This window comes from Cyprinodon tularosa, unplaced genomic scaffold (assembly GCF_016077235.1).
Source record: "Cyprinodon tularosa strain WSP-4 unplaced genomic scaffold, ASM1607723v1 ctg134, whole genome shotgun sequence".
NCBI lineage: Eukaryota > Metazoa > Chordata > Actinopteri > Cyprinodontiformes > Cyprinodontidae > Cyprinodon > Cyprinodon tularosa.
Genome location: NW_024038158.1, coordinates 1653016 through 1679098, shown reverse-complemented (window position 1 = coordinate 1679098; position 26083 = coordinate 1653016). Strand labels below are relative to the sequence as shown.

Here is a 26083-nt window from a genome sequence, read left to right as displayed (position 1 = left end):
CTCAGTTAAAACCAACGCTTCTCATCTACAGACTCTTAACTTCATCAGAAAAAGGAATTGCTTGTTTTATCTAAAAAAAATGAAACCTGGAATTGTGCTGCGGATGCAATGATTTGGGAGGATGAGTCCCTGAGCTGGAGGTGATATACGGATCTGATCCTCAAACTAAATTATGAAATCTAAATAAAGATGGTGGTGATTCAGTTAAGTTGTACATTTTGTGAAAATGTGTGTTTCTTTTCCTTATTATCTTTCAAAATTAATGATTGTAACAATTATACAATATTCAGTGATATGATCAAATTTAAAAAGAAAAAAACATTTACTTAAATTACTTTATAAAAAAAGTCAAACATCTGTACTGCTGCTGTAAACTGCTAGAATTCTTCAAAGATTAAAGTATAAAACTTAGGAGATGCACATCTGGATACCTTTGTAACATAACCACTATGTTATTTTCTCTTTTTTGTATAAAGTACATTAAAGTGTACCCTTAACAAACTGTCTTGTAAAACAGTTATGTCATTGGTAATATTATTTCAAATCTCCACTGGTTAAAAAATGATGATGGGAATTAATATGCTGGGTTATTTTGATGAGGAGAAATTTTTTTAATAAAAAGGGGCGTGTGCGTTTGTCCCGGCGCCGCAGATCACCCATGTAGGAAACTGATCAGAGTTTGCACCCAGAGGACGCCGCCCGGTGCAGTGAGACGTCGCCCATGGGAAAGAAAGACGCTTCGGTGAGATCTGGACTTTGTTTTTTGGGGGATTTTTGGTGGTACCACTCTTTTTTCTAATCTTTTTTTTGGGGGGGTTGTTGTTTCGGATTTTTCGTTTTTGGAAAGGACTTTGGACTTAAACGCTTCCAGGATTTTACTTTGGGTTCGGAGCATATGGAACTCCTGTTTGGACATTATTATTAAAAATTAAAAGAATGGACAGCTTTGGACTTTCAGTTATTAGGATTGTTTTTGTTTGTTTTTTGCAGATATAAATAGAGATTTTGAGTTTACTTATAAATTGGTTGTGAAGGTTTTTGGGTTATTGATCATTTATACTGAAATATTATTGAATGAAACTTTGGATTCTTGGTAGTAGTACGATTTTTTTATTATTATTTTTAATAAATCTTTGTTTGCTAACAAAATCAACATAATCCTACTAAGTGGTTGGATTTTTTTTATTTTGTCTCAGATTAATATTGTATCACTTATTGCCTGTTTTCCTGTGAAAAAATATTTGTGAGTTCTGCTTTTAATCAAGCTGAATTTTACACCTTGGTGAGTCTAAACAAAATGACGTTTTCCAGATGCAGACTCACCATCAGGTGGGTAGTATCTAGTTGCATTTACTTGAGTAACTTTTTCAACAAAGGATATTTTAGGGGTAAATGTAATGCACTTTTTACTTTTAATTGAGAAATAACATTATTAGGAAGCATCAACACTTTTACCTGAATAAAAGCCTCTAGCAACTCTTTCCACTGTAATATCAGTAAGTAAAGAATAGGTTCATTTTAGCCAAAAAAGCACCAATTTCAACAATTTCTGTTGAAGTGAGACTTCTAGTTTGCACACAAGCTTGGTTCTTTTAGTTAATTTTTATCTGCTGAGTCTATTGAGCCCTATAGAGGTCAAGTATTGTTACTGGGAGTATTTTGCACTCTTTTAACATACATAATCTGGCTTAAAGAATCAGCTCACTTCAAATCAATTAATTTGGGTGTTCCAACAAAGTCTGCATGTCTGTAACCTCATTATTATAAAATAACTTGGAGATAAATTAGACCAGAGGCTGCAGTTCTGAAGCAGAACCTGATTTGTTGATCGACTGCTAAAAAATTGAGGGTTTATCTACGATTTGGCCTCAAAGTTCATGTAGATTTAAAAGAAGATAGACAAAATATTTGCCAATACAGTGTATATACACACCAAGTTTGCATTGTTTAAAAAGTTTCATGTTAACGGAAAAAAAAAAGATTTAGAAAAGTATCTTATTAGTCTGGATTTATTCAATTAGGTTAATTTTGGCCATTTTTTTTGTATTTTAGTTTGAAAAATACCAGAAATCGCACCGAACTTCATACTTTTATCTTTCAGATTACATCATCTTTATATATAAAACCAACATTATGATAAGGCAGTCAGTACTACAACATTCTTACTACATATATTTCTATTCCGACTTGAGTAATACACTGGATGTCATTAAAGTAGTTTTACAAAACTTAAAAACCTTTTTCAATCTATCCGTTTTTAGCGGGATCCTAAATACAGAGGAAGAAGCTGCATTAAGACTGAAAACAGTCTGCAGGGGTCAGTTTTTGCAACAATACAGAGGCTGTGTCATCCCTAAAAGCTTCCTGGAAATGTTAACTATAACTTCATTAATCAGTTATGACCCTGAGCTAAATCTGGATGATCAATCAGACACTTGGGTGATAAAAATATGTACATTTTCACACTAGCTGCCATGGAGCCTTATCTTTGTCACATTTTTTTATTGTACCATCAGGCTTTAATCAGCATGAGATAAGAACTGTGTGCTGAACGTATCAGTGGGCTGTCCTTCCTGCTGATGAGTTAAATAAAACCCTCTCTGCTCTGTGGCAGGAAGCATTTCTAACCAGGAAATAACTTCATGTGCAGCAAACCTGCTTTGGATTGATTTAATTGGAAAACAACAGAATTTCTCATGAAAATTTGCCCTCATAGATTCCATTTAACCACTTTATCTATTGGGGGAAGTAGACCTCTTTAATTAGACTGAGAGGAACTTGTTATCATGCAAGGCGTGACTGCATTTATGCAGGTGTTTCTTCTAAATATGCAATTTACAAGAAAATGTTAAGATTAAAACAAAACTCACTCTTTGCAATAAGAGAACTCTACTTTTTTTCCTTAATTACAATAATAACTATGAATATTTATCTTTCAACAACAAATAGAAACACATACAGTGTGTGTGAGTGTACCTGTGTGTCCTTTAAAGGTGGTAACCAGGCTGCAGCTGTCCTGCTCCAGCTTCAGGATAGTCACCTGACCAGACTGGTCCCCTACAAAGGCATGCCTGGTCTCTACGTCGAACCTGTTTTAAGGTTAAGTTATAAAATAAGGGAATAATGTAGTGAACTAAACCTGTTGTTTCAATGCAACAAAAGAACTCAATGTCTTACAAAAAAGTTGCATAAACCCCTGAATGCAACGCTGAAATTATGTCAAAAGGGTAGACTGTTAGGCTACGTTCACACTGCAGCGTTAAGTGACCCAAATCTGATTTTTTGGCCCATATGTGACCTGGATCTGATCTTTTCATGGCAGTCTGAACAACACAAATCTGATTTTTTCCAATGCGACCCAGGCCACTTGGCTATGTGGTCCTGAATCTGATCTTTTCAAATGCGAGCTGTGTCTGAACGGCCAGGTCGCGTTCATCCAACCTGAACGCCATTAAAACCCGACAAAGGTCACTATTCTGCATCTTCATATGAAGAAGCGTCACGAAAAACAACAACCATGGCGGACGACGATACGGAGAGCAGTATTTATGTTTAACCATCTTGAAAAGATTGTTTTTATGGTTGGGAAAGATCGCTAGATGCGCTCCGACACTACCATCCATGTTTACTTCCGTAAACACAGAGCAGGCAGGCCTGTGATGTCATTACGTTCTCTACTGTGCATGTGGGACACTTGCGTTGTATGACTGCAGTTCACACAGCAGATCACATACAAGTCGCATATATTTGGAAATGTGAACGGCAACGCAAAAAAAATTGGATTTCACAAAATAATCGGAATTAAGCATCAAGGCCTGCAGTGTGAACGTAGCCTTTGTGATTGTTTGTGCTTAAATTAAGAGTCGGCTATTAACTCTGTTTGAACTGATACTGGACATATATTGGTTGTTTTTTTGTATTTCAATGAGCTTCTCTTTAAATTCATACTATCTTTTTATAGAACAATAACACCCTTTTTGTAGTACACTCCAGTGTTTGCCTGGCCAAAATAACAGCATATGGCCAATTAGATCACTGTGCCAGTGTGTGCCTAAGCCCCGCCTGTTGTACAGGCTGTACGTGCCCAAAAAGATTATGTATTGTTTTTCATTTAGGCATATGTGGTTTAAAACAAAAATAAGCTTTGGCGTCTGAGATTCTGATTCCTTCCCTTCAGCTGCTAACAAAAGAACTGGGATATAGATAAATAAAAATCTAACTGCTGCTAAATGGATCCCTAGAAAAGAGCAACATGTCTGCAGAAAGGCAGAATAAATATCAAACAGGAAAATCTTCCTGCAAAAAATTTCAGCCCTAAAGAAAGTTCAACCAAAATTCTTTTAACCAAAAACAACCAATCTATTCTTAGAATATATCGAATATATCTACTGACTGCTATGGACATGCCTCATTTCTAAAACCATTATTCTGTTTGTAGAAGTAAGAAACCTTACGCCATTCAGATCTCTATAGTGAAAATGCCCCCTACTTCCATTAGTTGTGCACTTCTTAGTGAGCTCTATGCAGCTAAACATGCTGTTAGCCAGCTGAGGCAGGAGATGATCATTGATGACCTGGTGGCAGGTTCATTTGTATGGATCAGTGTTTCTGCTCAGCATTCACAGCCTTTCATCTGCCCATTACAGAAACCAACTCAGACCGTTTCCTTGACAGCAGCATGACTGATTCCTATTGTTAGTCTTTCCCATTAACACAAACTCACTAGAAGCTAATCTCTACAAACGGCCCGTTTGTTCACCCCAGGCTTAGATTAGAGCAGTCTTTATACAATTATAGACAGTTATTTTTACAAATATTCTGAAAACTCTGGATCTAGCAGGGAGCTCTGAATGTTTGTTGAGCTGCCTCTGAGGGGAAATGAATGAAACATCAGTAGAAGGGGAGGGAGGGTGTTGGAGGATACTGTAGTCCTGAGACCCAGGCCGCAGTGCGATACGTCCCCAGCTGCTGGCCGCTTTCCGAGCAGTGCCAGGTGAAGTTCCTGTCCTGGCCGGTGCTCAACAGCCACTCCATCTCCAACACAAACAGCACCACCACCACTCTGCCCTGGTGAGCTGCACACAGAGAAAACAGACCATTATCGATCAGTGGTGCTACTGGCTCTTCGTTTAGAGTGAATTAAAACCAGGAAGGAATCGTGAGCACAGAAAGAAAGCAATAAGAAACTTAATATCCGATCAAAAAATGAACTAAAACCAGATTATTCAGTTCAAAACAGGAAACGTTACGTTTAACGGTTTATCAGGGATCGAATAAAATACAAAAATGTTAATTTCTCTTCAGATTTTGTAATGTTAAAATGAGAAACTTCGATGTTTAATTGGATTTTGACGTAACAAAGCAACATAGAGTGGAGCAGAACTGTGATTTTGAAAGAAAAAAGTGATTTACTCTGCGGTACCCTTAAAGAAACCTTCAATAATTTGGCAATGAAAGTCCTCAGGTGTGTCATTTTATTTTAGTATAACACTCATTATTTGGGTCCTGCCAAGATAAAAAAAAAACAACTTACAATTAGAAGCGTTAGATAATTAATCTTCTTTTGAGACTTATTTTCTCATTTAAGTGTTTAAAATACTTAGTTCTAGATTTAAAATCAATGAATCTTGTCTATTGAAATAATCTTGCTACTTGGAAAGATTTTTTTTTTCCAGAGCTGTTCAGTGACTCTGATGTTTGTTAGAAAACCTGGTCAAAATCCGGATCCAGATCCAATAGAAACTTGCAAACCGATAGACTGACAGGTTCCACCATATCTGACCGCAGCCACCAGACTTGCAGCTGGTTCTGCAAACTATTTACTCAGTAGAAGTAATTAGAAATGCTGATGTTTGTTTCTGCGTAAAAATAAAATAAAACTGAAAGCCATATTTTTTATTTTAAATCAATATAATTACAAACCAGCTAACTTGTCATAGATAATGCTGATAAAATACATTGAAGTTTGCGGTTGCTTTGTGGCAAAATATGGAAAGGTTCACAAAATGACAAAATAGCTGATTTTGTTCTGCAGAACATCCTGTCTCACCTTGATATGTGAGCGCTGGGCTCATCTTGTTGTAGTCCTCTGATAGAATAAACTCCTAAAATAAAAAATAGAGAATCCAATGACATAAATACAGGAAAAAAAAAACATATTATGGGATGAAAAGTAAACCCTGTTTTTAAAAATGTGACTGAAAAAACAAATGGAAAAACTACAAGAACAGAAAGATGAGTTGTGAAAAAAGCTTCCTCTTTGGCAAATATCTACATAGAAACATTTGTGGGAGCATTTAGGTTTCATGCTTTGGGATTAAAATCTGAAATGCCACAGTCTGTTCAGATCTCTGTGGACTTATCTCAAATTAAAACAAACTAGAAAAGCATTCAGAGAGAGCAGACCTCCACCAACCAGCGAATTTTGCCCCAAAATGTAAATTTCCCTTATAGCTAACAAACTAACAACTTTCCATTTTCTTGTGTTTTTTTCTTCAGTAAAATACCTCCGGACTTTTTGACTCCGATGCTGAGGCTGTCAATAGTCAGTGCTGCCACCCTCTGGTTTAGAGGGGAACTACTTGTTCCTCCAAATGTCCCTATTTCATAATCTTGGAGAATCTTTTTAAAGTTGTAGGGAAACGGCCGTTCCAACCGTTGCATTTCCGAATTCTCCCGAGTGGTGCACGACTTTACACGAGTGAATAAAGTGAATGTGATTGGTCATTTATCAAGACGGCAGGGTTGTTGTGGTGGAAGGTTTACAAGCAAGTTTGATTGTGGCCGGTGTCTCGGAAGGTAAAGTAAATTATTCTCATTTCTTATTTCAACCGTTGCGTATATTAGCTGCAACATGTGAATCAAGATGACCGTTGATATATGATTGGCCGAATTTAGGTGTTCAGGCTGACGGCATAACTAACCGGCCTTGCATAAGATAACGGAAAAAAACAGAGATTTTAAGAAAGTTTTTTTTTTTTTTATTGAAATTTTCTAAATTTTGGGACAATATCGTCTGATAAAGAGTACATTTATATACATGTATAAGCCAGAATGATTTGACATTTAAATGTGATTTCCCTACGATAATCCCTGAATTCAGATCATGATCTGGATCATGACCAAAATTTAATAGATTGTTCATTGGCACGAAAATCCATCCATAACTTTTCAAGTTGTTCTATACAGACAAACAGACAAGCTCTCCTAAAACATAACCTCCTTAGTGACGGTAACTACAAGGAGCTAAAAATGGAAAAAATTTAACTTCTAAACTAGTTTTTCATTTAAGATTTATTTATCCCTAAAAAAACACCTCAATGACACACATCACAAATCCAGACATCACACTGTAAACATCATACCTGCACTACATGGTGAATCTTCAAAATAGAACTCAACTCAGTGTTTCTACTGCATTTTGCACCATATATATTCATTTATTTTTGCACTGCTCTGAACCATGTCTCTCCTACATCGTTTACATTTCGAACACTGCTGCACTTTATAAATGCATTTTACTGCTAAGCTGCTCATTATATATATATATATATATATATATATATATATATATATATATATATATATATATATATATATATATATATATGAGTTTAGGTGGTAAATACTTTGTCTTATCTGCTTATGAAATCCATTACAGAAAGAGCAGAGGTAGGTTGCAATGCCCAGAGCAGCTCCACAGCTATATGCAGGATTTTCTTTTCCTTTCAGGAAACACATTGTGGTTGAGCTGTCAGCATATATGACCTAGAAATACCATCCTCACATTAATGAACCACTACAATCTCATCAGCGAAGATTTGTGCATACTTAGAATAGTCTAGGAAACGCTAAGCTCCACCTTGCATAACATGGAGGACACTGAGTTCTTGATTCCCAGAGGACCTGAAGAGACCATTTACATGCTGGTTGCTCTTTAACGCAGCGACACAACCATGGTCTAATATGAAGGGAGGACCGTAGTGCAGTTCATTCAATAACAACTTCAATAGCAAAATCTTTTTCATAAACATCTGAAAGAAAGAAAAGAGCAATGACTTATATCCCTTAGGTGATTACTGCCTAATAAGATGAAAAGCAGCTGACAACAGAGGAAGGAAAGGTTATTAGAGGGTTTTCAGTCGCACTTACACAGATACTTCCTGTATCCATCCCTACAGACAACCTCCTGGTCTCTGGGTTAAAGGACATACAGGAACATGAGGCTGAGGAAAACATGGAAAAGAAAGCATGTTAATAGCCAAATACATGCAAAACAGCCCGTCAAAAGGTGAGAGAAGTTCCAGCTGCAGAGTTGAAAGTCCTAATGCTAAAGAGAGCTTCCTGGCTGTAAAACCAATCTTTTATTTAGCATTCAGCTGATTTCAACAGCACTGTTTGCCTTGAGTTTCACTAATAAATGTGGGTCATGTGATGTTAAGTAAGCAAAGTTCGTCTGACGAATGGAACGGGTCACAGACAGACCAAAAAAAGCAATTTACAGCACATTTGCAAAACTCCTCAGCTTTACTCACAGGACAAACTCAGTAAAACCTTCTGTGGCAGTGGCCACAGAAGGTTTTACAATGCCACAATGAAAACACAGCAGGCATTTTATTTTTCTCTTAGTATTAGAAGCAATCTGAAATGGCTAAAATAACACCTCAACATTTTTTAGCTGAAAAACATAAATAATAATAATAAAAAAAAAACAATGCCTACACTGCAAAAAACTACCTAAAAATGAGTAAACATGCCTTAAATTAAATGTATTTACCCTTAAGTTGAGCAGGTAAATAAGATGATTTGCCAATGGAATGAGTATTTTTACTCTTAAAATAAGATGGTTAGATAATATGCACTTGTAATAAGGCTATATAATTGTTTTTTTCTTATTTTAAATGTAAATTGTTTTGTTCCATTGGCAAAGTGTCTCACTTACCTCCTTAATTCAAGAGAAAAAATGCAATTATTTTAAGAAAAAAAACGCTTATTGAGATTTGAATTTTTTTCAGTGTATAAAGTCGATTTGCCTTTTTCTTTCATTTAGACTAAAAAATCTGGACATAAATCTAATTTTTTTTAACTTTCACTACTAGCTTCACATTTATTTATATATAATACATCCTAATAAGATTAAAAACCCTACATAGATTAATCAGAAGGTTCTGGAATCCTGCTTTAGATCAAATATAGCACCAACTCTTAAAGCTACAGTGTGTAATTTTCAGCGACATCTAGCGGTCAGACTGCAGACTGCAGCAACATGAACATCTCCCCCCCACCGCTTCTCCCCCCCAACAGTACGGCGAGCGTTACGGGACAAAATGTCTTCCACGACGTCCGCATCACCTACCTTCTCAAGTGATGAGGTTTGTTTACATAGATAATTTTAATACTGTCATCTATTGTTCAGTACCGTCTCAGTTCATCTCTCTCAACTTGCCGTAGTTACTTTCGGGCGTAATGGGCGATCTCGCAATCACTAGTTTGTTGGCTCTACGCTGCCGTAGCGCAAAGATGTCTGCCTCCATGGCTGCGAGACCCGCTCCTATGTAATTATAAATAACGAATTATAAGGCAACGCAAATATTAAGGTTAAGAGGCTGAGCTCGTAGATGATGATAAATAACATAGTTATGTATAATATATTACATTTCTGACTGTATATCCCTGTAATTATTACACACTGTAGCTTTAATACGATTGCAAATAATGACTGAAGTCTACATTTATTGCTTAATCATTGTGGATTTGATGGTCTGATGTTGCAATTTCCTGGTTAAGATGGCTGTTGTTTAAAAAAATAACTTCTAATCAGTGCCCTGTAAAAGTATTCCTAGCTTATGATAATTTTCTGATGTTGCAGCGATTTCATGTATCAGATTACATATGTGAGCTTTTGGATAAAAAAACAAATCGACAAAATCTGCACACGTACCTTGAACATTTTCACATGTTACACCCGTGAAGCTTAAGGTATATAGTATGTTGCATATTGTGTAGCTATATATTGATTTGGTGAAAAATAATCATTTTTTTCAAATTTTCATGCTCTTTTTTAATTCCATCTAAGTCCAAGTAAATATGGATAAGCTCTCCTACTGCTGGAGAAAACCATCTCCACAGCCTCATGCTGCCACCACCATGCCTCGCAGAGGGGATGATGTGGTCAGGGTAGTTTTCAATATATGTGACGGTTTTGTCTGATCAGAAAACATTCTTCTGCATGTTTTCTCTTCTTATTTCTTTCTTTAAAGTCTTCATTAAAGGTTCGATTTGTAGAGTGTAGGAAATATTTAAGAAGGCTTAAGGTACGGTCCAGTCTGACCGGTGAATCTCCACAGCTCCTCCAGGGTAACTGGGCTAATAGCGGCCTCTCTGATGAGATCGCTTCTTTTTCAGGTCAGTCCTATAAGGTTTAAAGGGGTCATAGTTCTTCCATTTTTACTGGAAGGATGAAATGACGCTCTGTAGGATGAGGGAAGCTTGAGATATTTCTTTATATCTCACCTCTTCTTTAAATTTCTCCGGAATTTTTCCCTGTCCTCTCTTCCATTTTCTTTTCTTGTTTTGTTCCCTAACGTTACATTCATCCCAACATCTAATCACAAACAGGTACTCATTTAACTGATTAGGTGCTGGATTGTATTTAGAAGTATACATAAAAGGATGGCTGAACAAAAAATTATAAAAAATATGAACAAAAAATGATTAAATACCAAAAACTCCAAGATTCTGTGTGTGATATTGTTTCCGTATAAAGAAATAAAGTCAGTTTCCTTAAAACGGACTTTCTTTGACCTATTAAAGCAACATTGAGGAACTTTTGACTTTGTCTGCTATCAAATTCCAAAACATGGAGGGAGACTGTTTAATTTTGGGAGGATGCAAAGTTTCCTGTTGCTTTAAGTGACAGAAGTCTAGCACTCCTAGTAGCTAAATGTTATACATTACTGCTTTAAAACAAGGGTTTTAGAAGCTATTTTCACCCTTATAGACACCGTGTGTAATAATTACAGGGATTTACTGACATAAATGTTATACATTATCTAGTCAGCAGCCTGACCATTAGATGCTACTGAAAATAACACATAGGTTTAAATTACGACAAATAAATCAAGTATAGCTCTACTTTTATAAAGTCTAAATGCAATCTTGTGATAACTGTGTAATAATAAGGCGTAAAACAGATTCTAATAAACAAAAAAACATTTTTTTTTATCTTGCTCCTTATTTCCCATATAAACACTGCACAGCACCATGAAAATCCTTTTAAAAACCTAAGAAACACGTTGATTTATTCTATCAACATATTAAAATCCTTTAAATCCAGGATATTTCACATGAATCAGTTAATCCAAGATAGTTTTAGCTGGCTTATAGCAAATAAATACATACAGATTGCATGTTTTATAACAAATAGAGCTCTTTATTAACAGGGAATATCTTAATGTTATTAATGTTGGTTCATTTTTCCCCCAAAGCGTCATCAGATTTTGAATCTGTTCTGTAAATGTGAGCTGTTTCGTTTCATTTATCCCTATTTCAGTCAACTGCTAAAAATGCTTCACATTTGCAACCTCTGCTATTGTCAGAGACAGATCTTGCTGATTGTGGCCTTCGGTTTCCTTCAGTTACTCAGCTGCAGGAAAACAAAGCCAAACTGTCACAAATGTGTAGCGCTGCTACTATACAGACAATCTGATAACTTAAAAAATGTTATGTAGTTTTCATAACAATCACTAAAAGAGAAACAATCTGCATTAAAATGACACAAAAACTATTGCAAACATATTTAAAGACAGGAAGACTTACATTGCATGGTGTGGTAAACACTTGGCCAGTACTGACCGCTGTCTCTCTTCAACCAAACCCGAATTGTTCTGTAAAGACACAACAAACCGATCATTAAATCTAAGGTGAGGTAAATCATTAATTGACTTTTTTCTAAACAGGCAGGGTTTAAAAAGTTTGACCAGATTGCTCTACAGTTCTGCAGGAAATTAACTTTAGTTTCACATCTCCTGTTTCTGAGAAAAGGGGAAAAATAAATGGACTTAAGCAGGCTCGCAGTGGGAATCTGTGATACCGGGCATTTCAGCATGCAGTTAAATCATACGGGCCTCAACACTTACTCTCTGGCCGAAGCACCTACCTGTGACACTAAATAACTCAAGGAGCTCAAGAAGTAATACAATGTTAACTACCTAAATGATCCATGCAGTATATATAGCCCTTCCTCATCATGCACATCCTTATGACGGTTGGCATATGGTGTAATGTTCTATTTCTTCAAACTGTAAAATCATTGCAACAAACTAAATTATAATAAAACTAAAATGCTTTCTCTAAACCAAACTAAAATGTTCCTCTTATATTTGGCGAATTTATGTTTGAATATTTTGAAAAAATATGTTGCGGTGCATGATGGGGTTTTGCATCTAAAGGCTAACGTTTCCCGTCTTAGGTGCATTGTTGCCAGGTTGCGATGTTTGCCAATCTAGCAGTTTAGGATTAACCTGACTCCGCCAGATGGATTTGCTGGATTTGCTGGATTTGCTCCGCATATCCATCTGGATACCTTCCGTTGAAGTAATTTTGGGAAGGGGCGAAAATACTGGTTAGCTGATTGGCCTATGTTGGTGATAGACGGGCCACGCTAACGCTAGTTTCATCGGCTGAAGCCGCCATGTTCTTTAGACTGAACTGTCGCACTTCTTGTTGCATCACCTCAACCAGCCTCAAAGTCAACGCTGATTGGACGTTCGTTTGGTGAACTGCTCCAAATTTTCTTTAACGGAAAGTAGCCAGACGGATTTGCGAGTGAAACCTTGAAAGCTCGCAAGATCAGGATGGTCTCACGAGGCTAGTTTAGGATGGCCCTCTAGGGGTAAAATATTCTTTTTTTTTAGATTCATGGTCTAAGAGATCAATAGACTTTGGTTCAAATTGGGTGAAACGGCAGTTAATGAAAATTTTTTGAGCTGGAAAACGTGAGTCAGTGACATCTGGCAACCTTGCTGATGACACTGTCGCGTCCCTGTTAATAACCAAAGCCATTAAAACCGCATTATGGAAGTAGTGGTGATCGTTGTCGTGTAATGATGGAAGATAGATCGGTTAATCGGTTTGACTGTGCTTCTACTTTTTTGTAGTAATTTTTTTTTTTTTTGTGGGGGGGGGGGGGGGGGGGGGGGGGGTCGCACAGATTTCCAGCAAGATGAATGAGAGAGTGGAGTTAGATATCCTGTGTGAACGACCGATCCTCGATCAGAGCTCATCAGGAAAAATATGGCGGTTTGAAGGTTCATCTCCAATTATTATTTTATGAATCATTGAAGCCAATTTTCTTCCAGAAACAGACAGATACATTAGTCAGTTGATATTTTAGGCAGAGATTTGTGTTTTTAACTTGTATCAGAATTTGTCAATATAGGAACACATTCACAGATTTGTTTGTGTTGTGCCTTTAGATCAGGTCAAGCCCGAGACTGTAACCTCTGAACCGTTTTTTTTCCATATCACACTCACTGCAGTGAGTATAGAGACGCTCCTACTATGCAGGGTGAGCAGATCCTGACCTGTGCAGATTTCTTTTTTCTGTGTCTGTGCCCCACAAATCGAGAGTGTGGTTGTTTTCACACCTGATAGTCCCGTAGACTCAGATTATTTGGTGACCAAAGTTTCAACATTTTTACTATTTTCATCTAGTGTGGTTTGCATTCAGGAGGCACTTTGTCAAACAGAAAAACCTTTTTGCCCACTGCTGAACCCCCTCGCATGCGGTGGCTCTGTGGAAACCACTGTAACCACTGCTTAAAGATGGTTGGTTAATAACACTAAACTACTTCCTTGTCCATGAAAATGCACTGAAAAAAATTATGCCTCCTCTTTTGGTGTTTATTTAACCATATTCAATTACTTTAACTCAGTTATTTTATGTTCTATCGGCTAACATGAAACAATAGTTTTAAAGTAAATAAATATTATTAAGTAAATGCCTAAAAGAGTTGCATTAATTTTTTTCAGCGTGTTAACATCATGGAAGGGCAACAGATTTCAGCAATGTTATTGCTATACAGTCCTTTGGCTAGTTTGCCAGATGATCATCTTTCAACAATGGGCTCAGAATTAAAGAAAAAAAAAGCAGACAACCGCAGACCCTGTTTTTTTTCTATACTCAAGGTGAGTATGAAGGCTACAAAAGAGGCGACGAAGTGCAAGAAGCGGCAGATTTGATTCGATTGATGTCCAGCAGGGTATTCTTTAAAAATGTATAACTTCATTTGTATTATTACGTAAATACAGTACAATTACAGCTTTTGGAGTGGTCTCTAGTCTGCTTGGCTTTCACATCTCTAGTTGCATCGCGCCAGAATTCATTTCAACTGAGCCAAGATGTATAGTTTGTATTTATTGGACCATGAGTCCGGAATAAAGTTTATCTATCTATCTATCTATCTATCTATCTATCTATCTATCTATCTATCTATCTATCTATCTATCTATCTATCTATCTATCTATCTATCTATCTATCTATCTATCTATCTATCTATCTATCTATCTATCTATCTATAGTTTTTGAGGCGGACCAGAGCTCGCTTTTTTGGTCCGCATCAGAGTTTGATGGCGTATTCATACCTTTTCTACCCAAACAAACTACAGTTTCATTAGAGTGGACTTGTGTGAATACATCCTATGTCCTGCAGTTCTTGCGAAATTCCTGCAAAAAGTACTGTTACCATGGCGGCGCTTCAAGGCAGCGGCCAAGAGCAGCTCCTCTCGACAATTTCACAAAATATGCTGCTTAAAAGATACAAACTAGACATCAAACCCGCATCTATGATTACCAACGCCTGCTGGAGCTACCGTAACAAAATGTTTTCAATACTGACATTTTGGACTGTTTAAAAAGCTGCGTAGTGCTACGGACGATAGACGACGCATCGTCTGTTGCTTCAACCACGTCAGGCTCTTTGACCCAGGGGGCTACCACCCTCACAGCATCGTCATCGTCATCATCGTCCTCTTCCTCCCCTGAGCCCGGAGAAGCGAGTGCTTGAGGAGCTGGAGGCAGTAGTAGCAGCTCAACAACAACTTCTGCTTACCTTATCAAGGCTGCACTTCACAAAAATGAAATTGTCTAGAGAGGTGTTTTAAACTAAATTTCTTTTTGTCAACATTTGTGTATACAAAATGACAAAATAAATCTGTCTAAGTCTAATTTGACTGGGTCAGATTAAAAAAAGTAAATAAAAGACGGGAGAGTGAGAAGGTGCTGTTTCCTGTACTGTTCATTTTGATTTGTTTTTGTGAGGCTCAAAGAGGATCACTATTTTACTTCTTTATACCCGAGTCAGCCCAGCCTGTAAAATACGTGCTGTGTGATTCCAAAATTGATTTTCTTTTAGATTGGAAGCAAAATCCTGTTCAATGTGTTCAGCGCTTAAGCAGACACTGCCGCTCCATCCATTAGCTATCCACGTTCAATTATTCTTTATTTTAAGGTTAAATTGATTGTTCAAAATGAGTTAACATTGCGTCACTTTTATCATGTCAATCGACAAAGGAAAAGCTTGAAAATTAAAAACTATCAAAACAGAAACATTGGCAGTAAAAATCATGGATCGGTTACACTGGAATAAAAAAACGTATTGGTCGATCCTTCCTTTTGCATTTCTCGAGGACGCCCAAAAATCTTGTTCAGTATCAAGTCCTTCCAGATATAAAGGTTTTAACCGCTGGTTGTCTTCCAGGGACTATTTTCCAGTCATTCCACATGGGTTACCATTGGTTCAGCCAATAACGTCCTTAGACCTTGAGCAGCCTCTTTAAGGTGAGTAAGTTGTGTTACTCCAACAGGTTGCTGGCTGGTCCCCATCCAGCAAGCACTGCTCTAGAGATATTGTGCAAGTCTAACTGCCAGCCCACAATGCCTGGATGTTGTTTAACCAGTTCTTTACATTTGGAAACCACCTAGGATGAATAACTTTATCGTCCAATCACCGTTTACACTACAAGACATAACAAAGCCAGCAAACTCATCTACTTTTCTAATGAGACTCGCATTAAAATTGGTTTTGACTGAAACTGAAACAATTATCTAAAGTAAATTCCCAATTTACTCTTCCTAAAAAAACATTTGTGCTGTGTTTATAACTTGGATATATACATAAATACCAAATTTAGTTTCTAATTGCTTTCTTTCTCACATTATTTGAAGCATTTTTACACATTTACACTTGCCGAACACCACAGAATGTCCAAATCTGGGTTGGTCTCTGGGTGGTCGGGATCAGGTTTGGATGTTCCGACTAAATTCTGTTCCTCTGAAGAAATAAGTTGGGTCTTTTGATGGAATACCACTGGTGCTACTTCTTGTTTAGCTACCTTTTTGTTCTCCCTACAATCGACGTTGAGCAATGTCAACAATGTTGTTACGTTGAACAAAGGCTCAGAAACAAAAGCAGACTCAGACTATTTTCCTATAGAGGCCTTGTGTGGATTTGCTTTGTTCCAATCTATTCTGTTAGTTGGGGATATTTAAGAGAGCCGCAGGTTAGTTTATGTGAAACTTTTTTAAAATATGAAAAAATTTTAAACGGATATTTTTTCTATGTTGGAATGCCTTATAAAGCTGTTATTCATGCCTCACCTTATCTTGATTTGCAGCCTTATTCACAGCTATTTGCAACACAAAAGTCTTTGATATCAGTGCTTAAATGGAAAAAAAAAAAACTACTAAATGCTAATGTTCAAATCCCCTTTCGGTCTCCGGGGATTCATTTTATGGATTTGGTTGCATTTTATAATATGACGTTGGATAATGATCAAGTAACTGTTGGGGTGCACTTCTGTAATTGACTTTAAACATGTTACAGAAGACTCTGGCATTGATAAACATGTTGACATTTGCAGAGACGTTTTCAAATAAAGGTTTTTGTGACATTACTACATTCTGATTTTTGTTGGTTGTTTTTTTTTATGTTCATATTGACTTGAAATTAGGATTAATATTGCGTCATTGGTAGCACAAGTATTGACAAGTGTGTGAAAAAAAGTTACCCTCTAAAAAGAGAAAATATATATATCTAAGAATCTAATCATAACAGGAAAGGTTGTGTAGGAAGAAGAGGAAATAGTCAAACCAACAGTTCAAAAAGAAAAAAAAAACACCCACACACTTAAACTTGCAAAAATGAAATGTTGTCAAAGAACTTCATAGAACAGACAGAAAAAAATGAATGGACCCCGAAAAACATGTTTGATGTGAAAATGAGGCCTTTTTCTATAAGGCTCCGAGAGCTATGCAGGATGAGGATTAAGAGCTTATGTGTTTCTGACATACTATCAAAATCATAATGTGGAGTGTTTTTCTTCAATTTCTGTAGATTTTTCCTTAAAATAAAGGGTACAAATGCAGAAAAGCATTGTCCTCTGTAGAGAAGGATAGCTGCAGACTTGTAAGCACACATGGCAGCATGACATCTAAAAAAATGCACATCAGGCCTCTTTTTTCCAAACTGAAAACTGTTTGCTTCAGTATTTCAACTGGATAATGATCCTAAGTCTATAGCAGAATAGACAGAAAAGGTTCAGCAGACACAAAATGACATCATCAGAGCAAAGTCCTACAGGACACCTGGGGTAAAATGAAGACAGCATAACAGATGACCCAGGAGGATCTACAGAGAATATATAAAAGCAATGGTCAAAGATCCCTCCATGTTGTTAAATGTTAAAAATCTGCTGTCCTTTTTTTTTTTAATAAAACGGTGCATTACAATGTGTTGACAGCATTCCTATGGAGTTATTTTTACAGTTTAAGTCTTGCGAAACAAATGCATTGAAACTAGATTTCAGGGTGCGATCGTGCAACTGTAATAACTGTGTAATATTTGCAGTGGGTACATTTTGCTTTGGTGTTGTTTCAAATTCACCAGAAGACATTGAGTGATTAATAGCTTTTTGAATGAGCAGTTCTAGAAAAGGGCAGATAGTCCTGACCCTATTAGGGTCCCTTTTCTGAAAACATACACTGCAAAAAGTTTTTCTTGCAACGTGTTTTCCCTTGATTTAAGGTAAGTTGCAGATGGAATAAAATCATTTATTTATTTTAAATGTATAGAATTTAATTTCATTAGAGCAAAAATACTCATCCCATTGGTAATCATTTTATCTACACTGATATTATAAATATTTATTTATTTTAGATCACTTTTTACAGTGTAACACCAAATCATTTTCTACTGATGATATAAATTAACAGTAGAGAGTAAAACTGATTTGTCCGTGAGACTAATTTCAAATTTTGCCTTTAAATTTTACTATAAATGTTTTAGGATTTTTAAGATACAGTCAGCTTCGACTGTAATAAGATGGTATCACAGAATTCATCTGTTAGATCAGGGGTCTGCAGCCTTGGCTTTGTGGAGGATTTTCGCAAATCTTTTAAAAGACTCGCCCTCTCCACGCGCATGCATTTTCACATAACTCCTCCACCGCCCGGTGCCTACGCCATCTTTGTTATTAGTCACCGCTGTCATATAGCGACAGCCTATGGCAAGAGCAGGCTGCTGTGACATCAAATCCTGTATTACTTTGCAAGGAGAACTCTCTGTGCAAAGCAATCTGGGATATATCTGCATCTTCTGATGCCTTTCTTTTCTTCTCATGCACTTCGTAGACAGTAGTTTTTCTCTTACGAGCCTCAGCTATTTTCAAAGAACCGTGGTAAGAAAGGACTACTTATTTAAATGATCCACAAGGGTCTATACCTTTAACACACTAAACAATTGCCCTAGATCAGTGGTGTTCAACAGGGGTCCGCAGGTTCACAGAGGTACTGCATGGAGTCCCCTGCAATTCTTTCCACTTGTTGAAATGTCTTTGAAATCGACATTAAGATGAATTCAACACACAGTAAATGGATAAATGGAGGCAGAAGATGTCTTTCAGTCATCAATGCACACATTCAGCGACACAAAGGAGCTCTTTGAAACTGGGCACCGTTTCATTCACAACACCTGTCCCATCAATGAGGAATCAGAAATACTTTAATAATCCCAGGGGAAAATTACTTTCCTTACATTACTCCATATTTAATAGAGTGACTATAGGAACATTTAATATAACAATTTCATAAGATATATATAATTAGGGGGTCCCCGCTCCATCGCCATCGGTTTGGGGTCCTTGGCCTGGAAGCATTGAAGACCCCTGCCCTAGAATTTATTTTTGTTTTTATTTTTTTAATTTCTTTTACATCTTTATGTTCTGTTCCCCCATGAAAAAAAAAAACACTGCCCCCATACTGGCCCCCCTGGCATATCTAATCTAGAACCGCCCCTGGCTTTATGCCGGTTAAAAATCATTGAACAGATTCTTTATGGACACGCTTAAAAACAGGAAATGTTTAAAATAATGGTACACTAACTGCAATCCATGTTACAGATGGTTAGGTAGAGAGAGACCTACCTGTCCTCAGATACGCTGATCACACCGTCTTCTTTGGGGATGATCGCCGCCGCGGTAACAACCTCCTGGAAAGCCTCGATTTTACTCAGCAAGCACGGCTTCCTAGCCTTTGGACGAGGCTGGATTTCCGCCGCCATGGTGGAGAGAAGTGGGACCTCCGCCTCCTTCCTGTCTCAGGGACACATAACCCGCGGTAGCCCCGTAGCAGAGCCTCGGTGAAGCAGCTACTACATGTAGCTGTCAGGCAGAACCGACAGTGTTGTGACTTCGCTGAAAGGTACGGTCATGTCAGCTGACAACACAAGCACATACGCCCACCGTACGGAAGGTCACACACACCCCTCATTTCCTGTCTACAAAATAAAACTTCCGCTTCAGTCTACCGGTTGAAATTTCAAAATAAAGACTCGATTAAAACCAAACATGCATATTTCCCTTAGCAAAAAGTAGCTTATTCAAGTATACTAAAAGTGCACTAATTTCATACTTAAAATCAGGCAGTGCATTTAAGAGTTTACTTATTCTAAACTATATTTCATGTACTTAATAGTGAAGTGTACTTGACTATACTATTGTTTACTTTATTGTTTACTAATATACTTTAAGTATACTTTAGTAAACTTAAAAATGACCCAATTTAGTTCGAAGAAGTATTACTTTAGTAATACTTCAAGTACACTAAAAGTACATTGTTCGGTATACTTTCTAAACTAATACTTATACTTAAAGCTAGTGTGTAACTTTTAGCGACATCTAGCGGTCAGACTGCAGACTGCAGTATCATGAACGTCTCCCCCCCACCGCTTCTCCCCCCCAACAGTACGGCGAGCGTTACGGGACAAAATGTCTTCCACGACGTCCGCATCACCTACCTTCTCAAGTGATGAGGTTTGTTTACATAGATAATTTTACAGATAGTATTTCATTTGTCTGTGTAGGGTATAGATTTCATGTAGACTTAAGATAATAAATATACCCATTATTTTTTCTACATCGTTGTGACGTTTTGGCGATCTCGCAATCGCTAGTTTGTTGGCTCTGCGCTGCCGTAGCGCAAAGATGTCTGCCTCCATGGCTGCGAGACCCGCTCCTATGTAATTATAAATAACGAATTCTAAGGCAACGCAAATATTAAGGTTAAGAGGCTGAGCTCGTAGATGATGATAAATAACATAGTTATGTATAATATATTACATTTCTGACTGTATATCCCTGTAATTATTACACACTGTAGCTTTAAGTATTCTTAATAGAATTTACTTCAAGTATACTACTTTTTGCTAAGGGATTGTATCTTTATATTTTCTCCACCGCTTTTTACCCTTTAAAATGTCAGCCAAGATTGTGATAAATTATATTTACTGAGATGGTACTTGTGAAAATTTAGAGATCCATTGTAGTTTGGGTGCAACCATCCCTCCCCTTTCTGAAAAAAAAACATTTTTGACCCAAACTATTTAGACTACAAGCTATTAAAGTCGTTACTTTGCTCTACCACCAGTAAAAAATTAGTAAATCTATTTTCACTTGTTCAATTAAACACAGTTTATCTCATAGAATACTTTTATAACATACGTGTAACTCAGAGTAAAAGATATAAGGTAAAAATCGTTATATCATCAGAGAAAATAACAATACAACTTGTTAAAAGCAAAAATAAGAGATAATAATATTAGACACTAGATATTACAACATAAAATGAATGATTTTAAGAATATTTTGTCTTAACAACTTGTTCAAACCTACCTAGATGTAACCTGTACGGGAGAGGATTAGGGCCACTGAAAAAATAAAAAAAGTGAACTGATTTTTAAATATTATTTCAATTTATTATGGGAAAATAGTCAGAATTTCTACTTTTTTCTCAGCATTCTGACTTTTTTTCAGAATTCTGACTTTTTTTCTCAGAATTCTGACTTTTATCTTAGAATTCCTACTCTTTTCTCCTCATTCTGACTTTAATCTAAGAATTCTGACTTTAATCTCAGAATTCTGACATTTTTTCTCAGCTTTCTGACTTTAATCTCAGAATTCTGACCTTAATCTCAGAATTCATATCACGTGACAATATTAAACTGAATTTTTTTTTTCTTTAAATCAGTTCACTTTTTTAAAATTTTTTCAGTGGCCCTAATCTTCTCCCGTAAACCTGTGATTCAGTGGCTGAAGATTTCTTTTTCCATTAGGTGTGTCATTAGTTTCCAGCAGGGGGCAGGCTTTATTCTGATAGGAAATGCTTCTTTTTTTTTCAGAACTAATTTCATGCATCCACCTTAATTGGTTGACTGAATAGATGCAACATTTATTCAGGTTGTACAGTTTTCTCATGTGTTTGTAATGGAAAACCCTCAAAGGCAGCACTGATCTTTATGTCCAAGTAACAAAATAATTGTTCCACACCTAACATTTGATTAAACACAAAACTAAAATCACAATAATTAGAGTAAACTGAACTTTGATTTTAATGCATCTTTGACAAAGAATATTAGAGATGTCCGCAGAATAAAAATCTGAAGAGTTAAAAAAAAGAATAGCTTGTGATGTAGGTGCATGTGATATACATAATGTGTCTTTTTTTAGTCATAACCATTCCTGCCAAATCTCTATGGGTTTGTACTGAATTTAGCATTTAGCGCTGTGTGCTCTTTAAGTGTGTTTGTTTAGGTTGAGGAGAAAATACCCTGATTCAAACTTCTCCATCTCTGTTACGATGTCTGATAAGCTGAATTTTGGAAGTAGATTTACTGACATCTGACTTCCAATCCTAGCCTAAATTACTTCTTTTTTTTTTCTCTTGTTCTTTTATTTGTAAATTGCATTCATATAATGAACCCTCCAAGTAGCAATCCCAAAGATTACATAATTTTATTAATTGCATTTTTTATTTTTGGCTTATGATGTTGAAACTTAACCTGTTTGTGTTCTGTCAAATATTGCATTACCTCTCTATTTTTAATCAAAAACTGATCATTGATAACACACTTATTAGCATTGAGCAAATCAATGTTTCTCTTCTGTTAGATTTTTATATAAATGCAAACATTCAGGATTACATTAAAATGTATCAATCAAAAGCAATATTGCCAAACTGGTGATTTTGAAAAATATGTTATATTTCATAATAACATATACTGTGATATTGAGTAATACTACATTAATATATTAAATAATATTTGAACAAAAAATACTGAGACACACTGAAAAAGATTATGCAACCATTTTTAGCATTTACTTAATCATATTTAATTACTTTAACAACAATTGTTTCCTGGTAGCAGGGTAGGACATAAAACAATTGTGTTAAAGTAACTAAATATGATTAAATGCCAAAAACAGTTGTTTTATTTTTTTCAGTGTATGCATGATGATGGAAGATGTTAGGCGAAAGATTTTTTGCATTATGCATTTTCCTTTATGCTGTAATGTTGCTCATACAGAGTTGGCAAGATTTTCTACCCAACCTAAATCATTTTGGGACAAAATGTGGAGGAAGGTTTATTTATTTGATTCAGTGATTTTGCATTTGTTTGACAAAAAAATAAGAAGAAAAAAAGACAGATTTTTCCCTTTTTATAGCCAGCGTTTCTAATTTATGCGGCACCACCTAACTACACTGTTTAGAGTACAGAAATCTGTTTAGTTCTTAAACATTTTATTGTAACTATTGAGGGAAGCAGAAATATCTTGCTAATACTGTTCCTCAGAAGGGTACCAAGAACTGGTATGTGACAATTGAGTTTGAATAATAAAAATTATACTATAAAAAATGACCATTGCTATGAATTAGATATTTTTCTTTGGTATTTTTATCTTTTTTAATTATCATGCTTTCTGACTTACACATAGTTAAAAGTACATTGAAAAGAAAAAAAGTGAATTGTCTGGTTGTTGTTTCTTCTTTTTCATACAAATGGAAAACCACTGAATCAATTAATCAAACCACAACAAAAAAAATTCCCTCAACATTGTGCTCCAAAATGCTTTCGATGGAGTAATAAATATTGTATGAGCAGCTGCTCAACAAAGCAATATAAAAGAAAATACATAAAACAGCAACACTAATGCACCCTCAGTCATCATAACTTTGCATGTTTGGTTATATTTGGATTTCACAGTTTACCTATAACAAGTAAAAAAACACATCTTTTTTAATATTTAAGCTCGAACGGATTGCACTATTGTGATTGCTTAATACTTAATATCTTCTTTTTGGCAGCAATTAAACACCATAGGATATGAAGTATTTTCTTTGACAGGGATGTAATACTCAGATAGCTAGCAATCTATTAAGTGCTGCCATTAACCAAACAATGTTACATAATACATTAACAGAAAAAGTTCCTGTAATGGGTCTAAAAAAAGTGATGAGGCAAAAATCTTTGCTCATAACCAATGAGAATTTCATAATAAAAGCCTAACCATCGAAAAATAGCAACAAGTTATTCCCATTTTAGTTGTCATGAACGTAAGGCAAAATAAAGCAGAGGTCTTCAACAGGGGGTCTGTGACCCCTAGGGGGTCCAAGGATATACTGCATGGGGGTCGCAAAAGTTTTGGTTTATTTATTTATTTATTTTTAATCCCCCTCTGCAATTTTTTTCACTAATTGAAATGTCTTTAAATACACATTAAGATGAATACAACACACTGTAGTAATCAGATAAGTGGAGGCAGAAGATGTCTTTCAGTCATCAATGCACACATTCAGCGACACAAAGGAGCTCTTTGAAACTGGGCACCGTTTTATTCAAAACACTTGTCCCATCAACCAGGAATCAGATTTAGAAATACTTTTATAATCCCAGGGAGAAATTACTTTCGTTACATGACTCCATCTGTAATAGAGTGACTATAGGATCAGTTTGATATAACACAATTTCATATAATATATATAATTAGGGGGGCCCTGCTCCATCGCCATAAGTTTGGGGGTCCCTGGCCTGGAAAATGTTTGGAGACCCCTGCTACAGAGGCATAGCCAGAATATTTTGATAAGGCTGGCCAGGCAATAACCAATGTACACTGAGGGGTGGCCGAAATAGCCCAGAACCTCAGGGTTAATCTACACTGTTCCAACAGGAAAATTAACAAGTAAAACATCCATATTTTCTAAATAAAGACAAACTTTATTTTCCTACAGCCTTTACTAAAAAATAGAGGCGTATATGTTTAAAAATCTGTGCTTTCTAAATAAAAGGTATGGTGGATAAAATTCTTTCAGTTTGAGATCTGGAGCGTAAATCTTTTCCATTTTTATTACTTACCTACTTGTATCAATAAATATTCTGCATAAAATTGATATTTAAAAGTACTAATATCTACATAAATTGATTATTTGATAAGTTTTTATTAAAAGTGTTATTTATCTATGATTTCACTGAAGCTAATGACTTGCAGAGACACATTTTCTCTTTACACCATATAACACAAAATCTAGTTCTGAAAAGAGCAGGAATTCTGTACTTATCATCTTTGATGTTATTATATTATATATTTAAAAAATAAAATGCTTTAAATATATAACTTGAGAGTGTTACTGCTGTCACATTCTGCATTAGAGGGGGAAAATGGTAGGGGTGATTGGCAGTGATTGGCTAAGGGTGGCAATGGCCACCCCTGGCCCCCCATCTAGCTCCGCCCATGCATAAGGTATTATTAGATTTTATTTCATTAGAGTAAACATTACACAATAATTAATTAATCTAAATCCACATATATGAATACTTGCTTAATACCCTTAACAGAAACGAAAACTTAATATTCTTACTACTTGATTTTATTTACTAAGCACATTATGGTTACTTGTCTCTACAAGAATGCTTTTATTGTGAAAATCTGGTCAGTTACACACCGGAAAAGGGGCTGTGTGGTCTGAGTACCAAGCAAGAGGAAACGGTCCGTCCTTATTCTTTTAAAGATCGCTGAGCCCGTCGGATGTTTTCGGCTCGTTTTGCGGAAGTTGTTATCATTTTTCACCATGCTACTATATACACTGTATCGCAGGGCCCCATCCAGTCTTAGACGGCTTTGATAGTGGATCATAAACAGGAAAATGTACAATACAGTAGAAATAACTGAAGCAATTTGGCTTATTATATGAAATCGTTTTCTTGATATTCTTTATTTGATAATCACATAAAAATGTTGCGTTTAATTTAAACCAAGACCATATGTAAATGTTCTAATGCTCCACTTTGTCATCAGTTGTCTCTTTCTTCAAGGCTTGTCTTTCACATTGGCCCCCGCCCGAACATTTGGATGAAGTAAATGTTGATTATGTAATCTTCTCTCTGGGCAAACAAACGTTGTTGATTGATGATGTTAAATCAAATAACCATGGCGGCGAAATCAACAGTCGGTTAGGTCACAGTAAATCTACTGCTCTTAAATATTAAAAGGTAGTAAAAGAATGTTTTCTTCACATTCCTACCACTCGAGCAGGGGCAAGCATGCGCACGAGAGGCCAAGCTTTAGCCTTATTTGGATATGTTAATGAGCGGCTACCGAAAGCCAATGGGAAGCGAGTATGATGCCATGTGACTAAAAAAGAGCGCTGAGGAGGTGGAGCCAGGAACGGACCTTCAGTTAAAACCAACGGAGGGG

The 26083-nt window shown here is 36.2% G+C and overlaps 1 protein-coding gene across 1 annotated transcript in view; it reads right to left on the bottom strand.

The window, feature by feature from the left end:
• Positions 1–19824, bottom strand: part of wdfy2 (WD repeat and FYVE domain containing 2) — a 31995-nt gene extending 12171 nt beyond the window's left edge. Inside the window, exons 1-6 of the mRNA XM_038277760.1 lie at positions 19481–19824; positions 11818–11885; positions 8152–8225; positions 6050–6104; positions 4925–5075; positions 2977–3089 (exon numbers count right to left, since the gene is read on the bottom strand). Coding sequence (XP_038133688.1) covers positions 2977–3089; positions 4925–5075; positions 6050–6104; positions 8152–8225; positions 11818–11885; positions 19481–19617 — 598 coding nt within the window. The 5' untranslated portion in view covers positions 19618–19824. The remainder of the gene's footprint in view (positions 1–2976; positions 3090–4924; positions 5076–6049; positions 6105–8151; positions 8226–11817; positions 11886–19480) is intronic.
• Positions 19825–26083: the final 6259 nt, after the last annotated feature.